We start from the raw sequence: 12798 nt of genomic DNA on the forward strand, positions 1-12798 counted from the left end.
CTTTAGAACAACGACCCGACCAGGGGCTCAGGGAACTGCCCCTTTGAGAGGACTGACTTTAATGCCCCAAAGGGAAGCTGAGTAGGAAAGCACTCTTAGAGCCCTGGTTGCTCTAGCTGAGGATTTTGTCACTGTCTTACATATCCTTTGGTGCAAAGGCTCTTTGGGGGAGATAGGAGCTCAAGATGAGTGTATGTACCTTCTTTACCTGTGGTTGTACAGTCAATACATTGGGAAAAGGACAATTAGTGCCACTTGTCTGACTCATAGATTTTGTAAAGGGTCATAATGTGAAATAAAGCTAGAAAGGTAGGGTAAGCCAGATGGTACAGGAACCAGAGAACCAGGTTAAGGAGTTTAATGTTCTTAATGTAAGTCTCAAATATAATTTGGAACCCGTGAAGGTTTTCAGGTAGAGATAATTATGTCATCACAAAGATCCATTAAGATGATTATTTTTGGCAAGAAGATTATTTATTATTATTATTATTTAATATTCTGTAATACTAAATATGGATTAGAGAGAATAGAGACCAGAGGACGTAAGGACCAGAATGGACCAGAGGACCAGTGGAACTAATAAGGACAATTTTCACCAGTGTAAGTGGATATAGAAAGGCTTTGCCTTTGGTAAAGGGAGTTTCATGCAATAAGGAATGTAGTGGAAAAGATTTGTGGTACAGGGAAACCATCTTCTTGCTTCTGAATTGATAGTATGCCTAAAAGTGACCGTGAAGATAAATCTCCTTAAGCCATTTTGGTATGACTGTGAGACTGGATCAGAATGGGCAATGGGATATCTGGTTCACCTTCTTCTCTTCATGTTTTTTTTTTCTTCCTGAACAATTGTTTTCTCTCACTCAAAGCCAAGCCTTCATGACCCCAGGGGTATAGAATGTCTACTCATATTCTCTACAACTTCTAGGTTGGATTTTTCCCTCCTTTCTTTAATTTTATTATTTTGCTGTCCCTATGAATAGGCCAACCACAGCCTCTTGGTTCAAAGATTCTCCTGTTATAAAACTTTGATTTACATAGATTATCTAGTGTTGTCTTTATCTCTGTGTATCTGTGTCTAGGACTGTTAAAAAGAGGCTCTTGTGATATTGATTCTTCTTTCTTTATTTTAACTAGGTTGGATCAACATCTGATGCTTTTTTTTTTACCAGATAGAGAGAGGACAAGGAGAGAATTTAGGGCATAGTCTCTGTAGCTTTGGGGATCCCAATTGTAAGGTTAGACAGTCAGAAGGTAGGACATTTACAATTCGTTCTTCCTTCTCAGCTACATATGGCTGATCAGGTTAGGAGTAGGGATGGATTTTGGTAGAGTATCTGCAGTGGAGGTGGGAGAAGAGATCTAAAAATAAGTCCTAGCCACACTTCTTCAAGTTAGTTTTATGATGGACATGTCGAGGCTAGTTGGGAAAGGAGTGTGGAGTAAGCCTTTTAGGAATTAGAATTTTCTAGTGCTAATAAATGAGTTTTTTTCTTGTTTAGGTTTTACCTTCTTTGCTCTCTGGATTTGGGGAGAGGGGACATGCACAACCATTTTTAAAGTATCAATTATGTGCCAGGCACTGTGTTAAGTGTTTTTCAAATATTATCTTATTTGATCTTCAAAACATCTCTATTAAACAGGTGCAATGATTATCTCAATTTTACAGTTCAGAAAACTGAGGAAAATAGATATTAGATGAATTGCCTAGGGTCACAATGCTAGTAAATGTCCAAATCTGGATTTGAACTCAGGTCTTCCTATTTCCAAGCTCAGTGTTTTACTACACCAATTAGCTGTCTCAATTTAGCTATACTATTCTATATTTTATGCTAATTTTTTTTGGTGGGGGAGGAATTGAAGAGTTAAATGCTTCAGAGGAATTGCCTAATCTACTACCTCACTATAATATATAGTTTGGAAGCTTTTTTCTTTTGCTTTTGACACTATTGGATTTCAATATTTCTATATTAGTTGTAGCACAGGTTTTGTGATTCTGACTATACTTCCTTGATATTTAGTTTTTTTTCTGACTGCTTGAACCATTTTATCTTTGATGAAGAAGAATTTGGCTATGATATTACAAAGAGTTCTCTCTTGGAGTTTCTTACAGGAGGTAACCAATGAATTCTTTCCATTTTGACTTTGTTTCAAGTTGTAATAGAATTGGACAACATTCTTTTAAGATTTCTTAAAATATGATGTACAGTTTCTTTGTTAGGCTATTGCTTTCACAGTATGGTAAATCTTAAAGGATGTGTTTTCAACTTGTTTCAAGATTTTTTTTAATAGAATATACCTTACATATACATCTAAATTTTCAGTCTTCTGACTTTGTTCTAATATTCTTTATTTTCTATTGAGATCATTGAATTCTATGTGCTTCATTCTATTTCCCAATGAGTTCACTACTGGGTAAAATTTTCTACTTTTTGTTTAAAGTTATTTTCTCTCTTCCCTACTCCCCCCTCCCCAGAGCTTTAATTTCATTTTAAGCTTTTGTTCTAGTAATTCTTGAAGGTATTGTGGCCAAGACACTCTTTTATTTTGGGGGGGATGCTTTATTAGTTCTTAATGTGTAGATAGTCTGATTTTCAATGATGCCTTTTGGACTTTTCTTATCCCATACTATTTCTTAATTGTATTCAAAGTTTTCTTCTGATTATTTATATTTTTATTGCCTAATTTTCTATAGCAACTTTGTGTTAGGGCCAGATTCACCCCGCCCCCCACTTAGATCATTTGGTGTCTATCAGGAACCAATTCTTTCTCATTATTTATTTCCAAAAGGAGTCCATGTCTTTGGCACCTTTGAGGGTCCTAACATGTATACACAATGCTTGGCCCAGGCACTGTGCCTAATGGCCTACTGGAAACTGGCTTTATATTCATTCGTGGCTCCAGTAATTGAAGGCCAAGATCCTATTGCCTTCAAGCCCTGTTTACTAAAATTAGACTTAATTTACATCCTTTTTGGCATAGCCCCACTTGGAGCACCTGAAGGTTTTTGGAGAGATGATCCAAAGTCTTAATGGTTTACCATACTATAGAAACAGCATTGTTCAGCCCTAAGATTTTAATGTATTTGTTCCCTCTGAAAGGATTAATAAAGCAATAGCCATCTTAATAGCTAATATTTGTATAGGCATTCTAAAGAGTAAAAAGAAATGGAAGAAAAAGATGACATAACTGAGGAGGATTCAAGGAGATGACATTTGACCTGGATCTTGAAATTTAATTAGGATTGGTCAATAACCATTTATTAAGCAATGAGTGCTGACTATACAAAGAAAGACAGTACCTTCTAGAAACTAATAATCGAATGGGCTAGAGAACATTCAAATAGCTATGTAACGTTATTTCTGTTATGTTAACATATCAATAATATAGAGAATTCAGAGAAACTTGGGAAGACGTGAAATGATACAGAAATAGAACAATGTACATAATTAGCTTAATAATGTAAATAACCTTGTATACAGTTGCTTCAACAACAAAAAGGAAAACAATACTGAAATTCTAACGAATTCAGAATTCTAATGAATTTTGATACATACGGTGACCAGTCAGCAATTCAAGGGCATGTCTCCCTCCTTTGAGCAGAGGGGAGGTGGACTATAGCTATAGAATGAAGAATACATTGTCAGGAAGGATAAGGGGGTTGATTCGTTGTTCATTGGAATATTTTGGTACAAGGTTGTGTTCTAATGCTGGAAGTGATCAAGCAGTGTGTGGGAATGGCAAATTCTACCCTTCTCTCTACTATTTAACTACCACCTGGGTAGGTAAAGTTTTACATCTCTCTGGGCCTCTGTTTTCTCAACTATAAATGGGTGTGTTGGACTAGATACCTTCTTAGGTCTCTTCTAGCTCAAATCACATGATTCTAAGTGACACATATATTAAAATGCAAAACATTAACTACAAAATTATCTGCCAAATTCCTTGGCCTTATTTAGCTTAGTTAAGGCAATGATACACATCTAGCAAATGCTTATGTTGATGGGGTATGGGGTCAAATGGAACAAAGTTTGATTTCCCCCCCCCAAACTATTCATCAAACATTATCAGTACTAAGGAGTGGAATGTAAGCTTTTGAGTACTATCTATATTTAGAGAAAAGAGTTACACCTGTAAGCAGTCAGGAATTGGGTACTGAGGTAAGACAATGAGTAGTTTTGACTTCCTGAGGAAAAGCAGATGCCAGGCTCTAGATATTCCTATTGAGAAATTTAGATGTGGCCTGAGAATTCAGCAACTAAGAGACAGTGTGGTATAGTGGAAAGAGCTGATTTTGGAGCCATATGATCTGACTTCAAATTTTGCCTCTCACACTACTTTTCTGACCTCCAGCAAGTTGCTTAATTTCTTTGGGCTTCAATTTCCTTATCTGAGAAAATAGGATGTTGGACTAAATGGCGCCAGGAGTATCTTTTAGCTCTGTACCCATAATGCTCTGAACTTCATGCATCCTCACTGTCATCATTACACTGGATATCCCTACTAGTTGTCCAAAGCCTAATTCTTTTTAACATTTATGAATCACTGGGCATTGGGTCTACAAAAGCAAAAATAGTTCCTGTCCTCAAGGATCTTATAGGGATCTCATGGATCTATTTGGGAATGCCTAAAAACACTTTAGCAAATACAAGATTATAACAGAAGGAATAGAGGACTCAGGATATCAAGAAAGGACTTAAGTAGGAGGTGGCACCTGAGCTGGGCTCTGAAGAAAGCTAAAGATTCTAATGAAAAGAGGGGAGGAAAGAATGTATCCAAGGCATGGGGACAGTAGCCTGGACACAACCTAATGATGACCTCTCTTTCATAGATCCAAATAACCTTTTTTCTTTACTGGAAATTAATTGTTATTATGGTCAACTATTACAAAAGATAAAATCCTACAACATCAGGGGTTTTGATCTGTGGTATACTCAGAATTATAATTGGAAATGCCTTTTAATGGCCATTGGTAAAGTTGGGAAGAGAATAAGTGCCCCAGTCCTCTTTTATTCCAACCTAATACTGCTTAAATATGCATATGTATCTGACACATACTCTACTTAAGAGAGACACATGTTCTCACAGCATCTGAGCTGGAGTCCAGAAATAGATCACTGATTAAATCCTCTTTCAATTTTCCTGAGACTGCTCCTCATGATCTTCCCTGTGACAGTTTTGGGCAGATCTGGAACGAACTCCACCTGTTTAAAAAAAAAAAGACAAAATCCTTCTAGACTCAGTACCAGAATATCCCACCAAATCTCTTTCACTCAGTTGAAGAGGTGATTATTTTCCTCAGTTTCCTTTTGTGTAAAATGAGGGTTTTGGATTGAAAATTCTCTAATGTCTCCTTTGACTCTCACACTTTCAGATTCTAAGCCTGGTCCTGTTAGATCTATGTATTTTTGTAGAATTTCTCTTTATGGAATTTTATTATGTATTTTCTTAAATTAAAAAATTTTAATAACAAATTTCCACATAAGTTTTCCCAAGTTATATGATTCATATTGTCATCCTCTTTTCTTCCCTCCCCTCTCCAAGAGCTTGCAAGCACTTCAATTTGGGCTATACATGTATTATTACACAAAACATTTCCATATTATTCATTTTATGAGCAAATAATAGAGAGCCAAAACCTATGGGATTCTGATATGCTGGAGAATTACAATAATGAAAATCCCTCTCCACCGGATGAAGTATCCTCATGCTTCTTCGTTTGGCCAGATGATTTCAACCAATATAGAAGGTCAATGCCATTGGAAGTCCAAACTTTCTTAGAGGGTCACTAAACTGGACTTCACACAGACTGGATAGTGATGGAAAGTTATGCTCTCTTCCCATCTCCACTCCCTAACTTAGAAAAAATTCTGTTGTGAGTGACCTTACCTTCCTAGGATACTTGTAGGGGGCAGTAGTCTCCTTCACGTGCCGCTGTAACTCCTGAGCCAGCTGGTTATGGTCATGGGTCATAAACTCTGGGGTCAGGACCACAAATGCCTTCACTACCTGCAGGATTGGAGCAGGACTTATTGACAGAAGCTGGGGGAAAGTGTAACATAGGACACTTGGGGGGCCCAACTAAGGAAGAGCTGTGTCCAGAACACTATAGATTTGAAGAATTGATAGAAAAGGAAAAGAGCTAAAGAGTTGGTTAATCAATAAACACTTATTAAACATTTACTATATGCCATCTAAGTGGCACAGTGGATAGAGTGCCAGGTCTGGAGTCCGGAAGACTTATCTTCATGAGTTCAAATTTGATCGTAGACACTTCATAGGTTTGTGACACTGGACAAGTCATTTAATCTCAATTGCCTGGCCCTTGTTGCTCTTCTGTCTTAGAATCAATTCCAAGTTAGAAGGTATTTTTTTTTTTGTGATCTTACAGAAATTCCTGAGACCACTGATACTTGTCTGTCCTATGATGTGTTATTTGAACCAAGGTCTTCTTAAGTCCAGATCTCTGTCCACTCTGCCACACAGCTTTAATGAAAGCTTAAACTTAATGTTGTTCAGTTGTTTCAGTTGTGTCTGACTCCTGGTGATCCCATTTGGAGTTTTCATGGCAAAATTCCTGGAGTGGTTTGCCATTTCCTTCTCCAACTATTTTATAGGTGAGGAATGGAGGCAAATAGGGTGAAGTGACTTGTCCAGGGTCACATAGTAAGTATCTGAGGTCAGATTTGAATTCTGTGATCCCAATACCCATGCCCTATCTACTGTACTACCTAGCATTAAACTATACAGCACTATATAAATGTAAGGGATTATTATTATTATGCAACCCATCATGGTGCCCCTAAGCCTTTTTGTATTTCTTAAAAATATAGAGACAATGAATATGGCTACAGGCAGAAACAAAAGTAGAGATGGGCAATAATTAGGTCACCGATGGGAACTGTATAATTGAGTTTGGCTAATATGGTCCATTTTTAGCTCTTGACTAGTCAAATCATTAATTCATTAGCTGAAAGTGAGCCAATAGTATAATTCAGTTGTCAAAATATTAATAAAACCTACAGCATGCAGATCAAGGGAGATAATGGTCACAAATTCTTCCATTTTGGTACAAATTCTGGAATTTACTTTGAGGCCAGTTCTAGTTGCCACATTTTAAGAAGGATGTTTCTTTAATGGAATGTGTTCAGGAGAGGGTGCTTTGGGATGTTGCAGAGCCTGGGAACTAAGTCATAAGAAAATAGTTGAAAGAACTTGGCATGTATAGCCTGGAGAAGAAAAGACTTAGGACATGTTCCTTGCCTTCAAATATTTAAAGAGCTGTCATGTGGAAGAAGGATTGGATTTATCAGAGAACAGAACTAGGACCAATGGATGGATGGTTGAGGGAGGCAGAGAATGATTTAACATAAGAAAGAACTGAATAATTAAAGTCCTTTAAAATGGAATGAGGGCAGCTAGGTGGTGCAATGATAGAGCATTATGCTTGGAACCAGGAAGACTTATTTCCCTAAGTTCAAATCTGGTCTTAGACACTTACTAGCCATGTGACTCCTTGGAAAGTCACATAACCCTCTTTGTCTCAGTTTCCTCATCTGTAAAATGAGCCGGAAAAGGAAAATGGCAAAAACATATTTGCCAAGAAAACCCCAAATGGTGTCATAAAAAGTTGGACATGACTGAAAAATAACTGGAAAAACAATAGAATAAAATGGTCAGTATGTCTGGTATTAGAATTAGGAGGACTGGGATTCAAGTTCTGTCTCAGACAAACCCCAGCTGAGGAAGCATGGATACATTGCTTAATCTCTCAGTAGCCAAGGCAATTCTTGAAAACTATATGGTGCAGACCACTTACCAATTTACATTACTGAATTTCCATAAAATGTGTTCCTTACATCAGTGGTGTCAAATTCAAATAGAATGGAGGCCAATACCCCATACATAGGGAATTCTAATTTGGCACATTGATTCAGAAAACCACATATCAACATTATCTATGTTCAATTGCATTTTTCATATTGTGAAATATTTCCTGATTAGATTTTAATTTGGTTTGGGTTGTACTTAGGAGTATTGTGGCTCCTATGATTCTCAGGCCTCATGTTTTGACACCTTTACCTCAGACCGATAAAAGCACAGGTTAGTTCCAAAATAGAACTTTAGGGGAGTTTATAGGATCATCTATTAAGAGCTGGCAGGGATCTTACAGATTATTTAATCAAGTCCCCTTATTTCCAAATATGAGGACACCAAGACCCAGAGAAATGAAGTAACTTGCTCACAATCATACCAGTAATAAATGGGGCTTCAAGTCCTGCTGCTGCTTCCCTTCTTTGAAGGGAGGCTGGATAACAACTTGTCAAGGGTGTTATTAGTGTTTCTACCAGGGTAGGGAGTTAAGTATCTGTTAAAGTCCTTTTCAATCTAAGATTTTCTGATTTACTGAAGTGCCTACTTTGGATAAGCTTTGTGTAATAGATACAAATCTGATATCCATAATAATCAATGGGAATACAATAGTATGGGCAATTCTGCAATGCATTTACCTTTAGCTTTAGAAAGAAGTACATTTATCTTTTTCCTGATATTTCACTTAGGTAGATAGTAAAATCATTTAATTCATTCATTCTTAGAACATTCAATCTGGAAACTGTGAGTTCTAGCTCAGCCAGTTACTACTAGTTTGATCACGAGTAAATTCGTTTCTCTCTCTATCTGTTTCCTCACCTGTAAAACAGGAATAATAATACTTGTAGGGGGTAGGTAGGTAGCTCAGTGGATTGAGAGCCAGGCCTAGAGACAGGAAGTTTTAGGATCAAATCTGGCCTCAGATATTTCCTAGCTGTATGACCCTGGGTAACCCCACTGCCTATCCCTTACTGCTCTTCTGCTTTAGAACCAATACACAGTTTTGATTCTAAGACGGGAAGGTAAGGGTTTAAAAATAAAATGATACTTGTACTGGCTACCTCACAGAGTGGTAAGAATCAGATGAATAATATACATATACATATATATATATATATATATATTTGTTTGTTTTAAACCCTTACCTTCTGTCTTAGAATCATACTGTATATTGGTTCTAACACAGAAGAGCAGTAAGGGCTACACAATGGAGATTAAGTGACTTGCCCAGGGTCACACAGCTAGGAAGTGTCTGAGTCCAGGACCTCCCTTCTCTGGGCCTGGCTCTCAATCCATTGAGCCACCTAGCTGCCGCCATATTTTGTAACTAGAAAAACTACAAATAGACACTATTATCTCAAGCAAAGTTGTTTTGAGGATCAAATGAGATAATAGATGTAAAATAGCTTTCTAAATGTTAGCTATTGTTAATTATCCCTACCCTCAAGTTGCAGTCTTGTGCCCTTCTTGAGATCTTCCTGGATGGTTTCAGTCCCCACTAACCTGGGAGGTCCTTTCCAGCTTTGAAATTTTATGATATCTCCTGGCTGAATGATCTGGGGAGGTGCTAAGGGAATTTCCAGTTATCAGTTGGATGCCTTTGATCAGAATTGTTTTGAGGAAGTAGAAGCTAATGAAACTCAAGGTGTTATAGAAATAGAAATTATTATAATCATTATTAATAGGATTATTTTCTAATTATTGAATCATTTGTTAATTATTCTCTATACTCCTTTACTTATATATTTTAGCATTTTGTTGTTCTCTAAAAGTCACAGATAGGTTACATCTATTTAAAGTGCAAGTTCTGTGAAGACAGGAGCTATGTCTTGTACATATATCTCCTCTATAACCTTCAGTCCAGTGTTAATTACAAAGCAGATGTCTAATAAATAGGGATAGATGCATGGGAGGAAAAAAAAAATCATTTAAAATGCAGTGCTGCCTTCTGGCCACATGAGGGAACTGCACACATACCCCCAATTTTTTTTTTTCCCATCGCTATGATTTAGCTTTCGAGTTGTTGATTATTAAGACTTAGAGTATGACCTTCTCTGGACCGCCCGCTATGTCTTGCCTCTTTCCTCACCTCTCCTCGGATTGGGTCTGGACTGGCGATGACTGCCGACTCTGCCACAGCTGGGTGTTCTGCCAGGGCGTTTTCAACTTCAGAAGGTCCAATCCGGTAGCTGAAGAGGGAAATAGGCTTTCAGAGACTGAGGCTATGGTCTCTACAACCTGTCCCAGCAATTGTCCCACTGGATAATGTTGCCATCAGACAAGTGCTCAGACTCCATCCATCCGCTCTAGTCTGACAACCTTCTCTTTGCTACGCTGCAAGCTCATCTTTTTCTTTTACCTTTCTTCTAAGTAACTTCCCAGAAGCACGCCGGCTCAAAGACACCGCCATGGAGCTGGACCTCTCTACACCCTTGGAGAAGGACTGAATGGATAGATTTGGTCTTGACTCTAGCACACCCTTAGGAAAACCTGGTAAAGCCATAATTGTAAAAGCTGAAAGCTCCCACGAAATAGCTCACCCAGAAGCATTAATGATGTCATCAGAGCGACCCAGGTACCAGATATAGCCCTCTTCATCCAACATGGCTCTATCACCCGTGATGTAAAAATCACCACGTTCTGATAAGGAAGTCTTCTCTGGATCATTCTGAGTAGAAGAAAAAAAATTTTTTTGGAAAGTGATTTCACAATAGAAGAGGATTCATTCATTGTAAAAGTATCCAGATCATTCTCCAGACAGTCTGTTTCTTCTCTGAGTCACTCTTTTCCCTTCTAAGTATTTTGGATGTTTAAAAAAAAAAAGTTAGACCCAAGACTTTGTTTAGGTGGGGAACTTCTGGCAAGAAAATATTCTTCTCTGATTTGGTTAAAAAACAAACAAACAACCTTCCCTTCTGTCTTATTATCAGTTCTCAGACAGAAGAGTAGCAAGGGGGTAGGCAATCAGGGTTAAATGACTTTACCAAGGGTCACAAAGTTAGGAAGTGTCTGAGGCCATATTTGAACCCAGATCCTCTTAACTCCAGGTTCAGCATTATGTCTACTGTGCCACTTAGTTGCCCCATGTTAGGCTTTAAGATCCTTTAATACAAGAACTAGGTCTCATATATATTTCTCATTTCATAATATATTTCTGTTATCTGGTGTCACTCCATTATTAAAAACACAAAGAATTCTATCTTTTGCATGAAAAAAAGATGCTAGGGGCAGCTAGGTGGCTCTTTGAGAGCCAACCCTAGAAAGGAGAAGACCTGGGTTCAAATCTTGCCTCTGACACTTTCTAGTTGTGTGACCCAGGCCAAGTCACTTAACCCTGATTGCCTTGCCCGTTACCTCTCTTCTGCCTTGGAACTAATACTTAGTATTGATTCTAGACAGAAGCTAATGATGTAAAAAAAAGATGCTAATATTCTGCTGGTAATTTGTCATTGGTTTACAGGGTGTTTTCAGTAATGGGGATGGAGGAACTGAGCAAGTCCTCTGAAATGATTAACAGGATGTATTTCAGGTTTAAGATGGAGTCTGACTGTGGAACAAAATTTTCCTGGAGTTAGTTTACTTTGCTGTTTGGAACTGGAACCCATCTCTTTTGAGAAACAGCATGGCATAATAGATGGAGCACTAAACTTGGAGTTAGTAAGACCCTGATTTATGTCTTAATTTAGACACTTAATCTTGAGAAAGTAACTTCTCCTCTCCTAAGTTTCTTCATTTTTAAAACCAGAGAGTTGGACTTGATGGTTTCTATTAGAGACTGTGGGTCTCTTTGGAATCATACACTAGTCAACTGAATTTTTTAAAAACATTTTAAAATTTTATTCCAAAAGCAAATCTCCAAAAGCTTCCCAAAGTTACATGATTCATGTTGTCTCTATCCCCTTCTCTCCTCTCTCCCAGAGATTTCACTCGGTTATACATGTGGAGGATAACAATTCTTACACTGCCTACCTCATGGGGTTGTTGTGACCATCAGATGAGATAATACCACAAAAGCTCTTTATTGATGTAAACTGGTATCCCTAGCTTCCTTATTCTTTGTTCTGAAAGATGCTAATACAAAAGGTGATCACAACTCACATTTATGTCATTTTAGTTTGCGAAAGAGGAGAAACTAGGTAGCACAGAGAGTAGAGTGCCAGGCCTGAAGTCAGGAAGTCTTGGGTTCAAATTTGACTTCAGATACTTCCTAGCTGTGTGATCCTGGAGAAGTCACTTAACCCCCATTTCCTAGCTCTTACTTTTCTTTTGCCTTAAAATCAGTACTACTAAGTAAGGGTTTAAAAAAAAAAGGCTTGAAAAAGTACTTTTCTCATAAATCTATGCAAGATTTATTGATGCCTCCATTTTGCAGATGAGGAAAAGAGTTAGAAAAGTGATTTACCTATGATCCTAAGGCTGGGTCAGAGATGATAATCAACTTTGGCCTTCTGGTTTTTCTCATTCTGTTGCATTACTTTTTAAATGTATGTATTTATTGCTTTTAAATTTTAGATTATTAAATTCTCACAGATTACCTTTAGCTTTTTGGCCCAACAAAATGGTGACCATTGGTCTCCCTAGTGGTGGTAGCCTAGAAACTGTCAAAAGGAAAAGCAGATATGCTCACTACCTGCCAGAAGTCCTTACTTTCCTTGCTTCCCATAACATATGACAGAGAAGGATTATGGTCCTTTGTCTCCTCCTCAACTCTATCATTCAGGACTGAGCTGATAAATGTTTAGCAACTGGTTCTATGGTGGTGGGGATGTTTGCAGAATACACTTTTAAGTTTAATCTACATTATTTTTGTTAAATTTTTATTTTTTCATTTTTATTGTTATGCAAAGCACATTTCATATTGGTCATTGGTCATTATTGTAAGAGCACACTCATGCATAACCAAATCCCCCAAATAAAAGCAAAGGTACA

General features: G+C 37.6%; 1 protein-coding gene across 2 annotated transcripts in view; it reads right to left on the reverse strand.

The window, feature by feature from the left end:
- Window positions 1-3224: 3224 nt before the first annotated feature.
- The window catches only part of LOC100619197 (acyl-coenzyme A synthetase ACSM1, mitochondrial-like), a 45101-nt gene continuing 35527 nt past the window's right edge, over window positions 3225-12798 (reverse strand). For both annotated transcript variants that reach the window (XM_056806559.1, XM_056806560.1), the window contains exons 11-14: window positions 10410-10537; window positions 9959-10058; window positions 5887-6006; window positions 3225-5201 (exon numbers count right to left, since the gene is read on the reverse strand). In XM_056806559.1, the coding sequence (XP_056662537.1) occupies window positions 5112-5201; window positions 5887-6006; window positions 9959-10058; window positions 10410-10537 (438 nt within the window). In that variant the 3' untranslated portion in view covers window positions 3225-5111. The remainder of the gene's footprint in view (window positions 5202-5886; window positions 6007-9958; window positions 10059-10409; window positions 10538-12798) is intronic.

Source organism: Monodelphis domestica, chromosome 7 (genome assembly GCF_027887165.1).
Source record: "Monodelphis domestica isolate mMonDom1 chromosome 7, mMonDom1.pri, whole genome shotgun sequence".
Lineage (NCBI taxonomy): Eukaryota > Metazoa > Chordata > Mammalia > Didelphimorphia > Didelphidae > Monodelphis > Monodelphis domestica.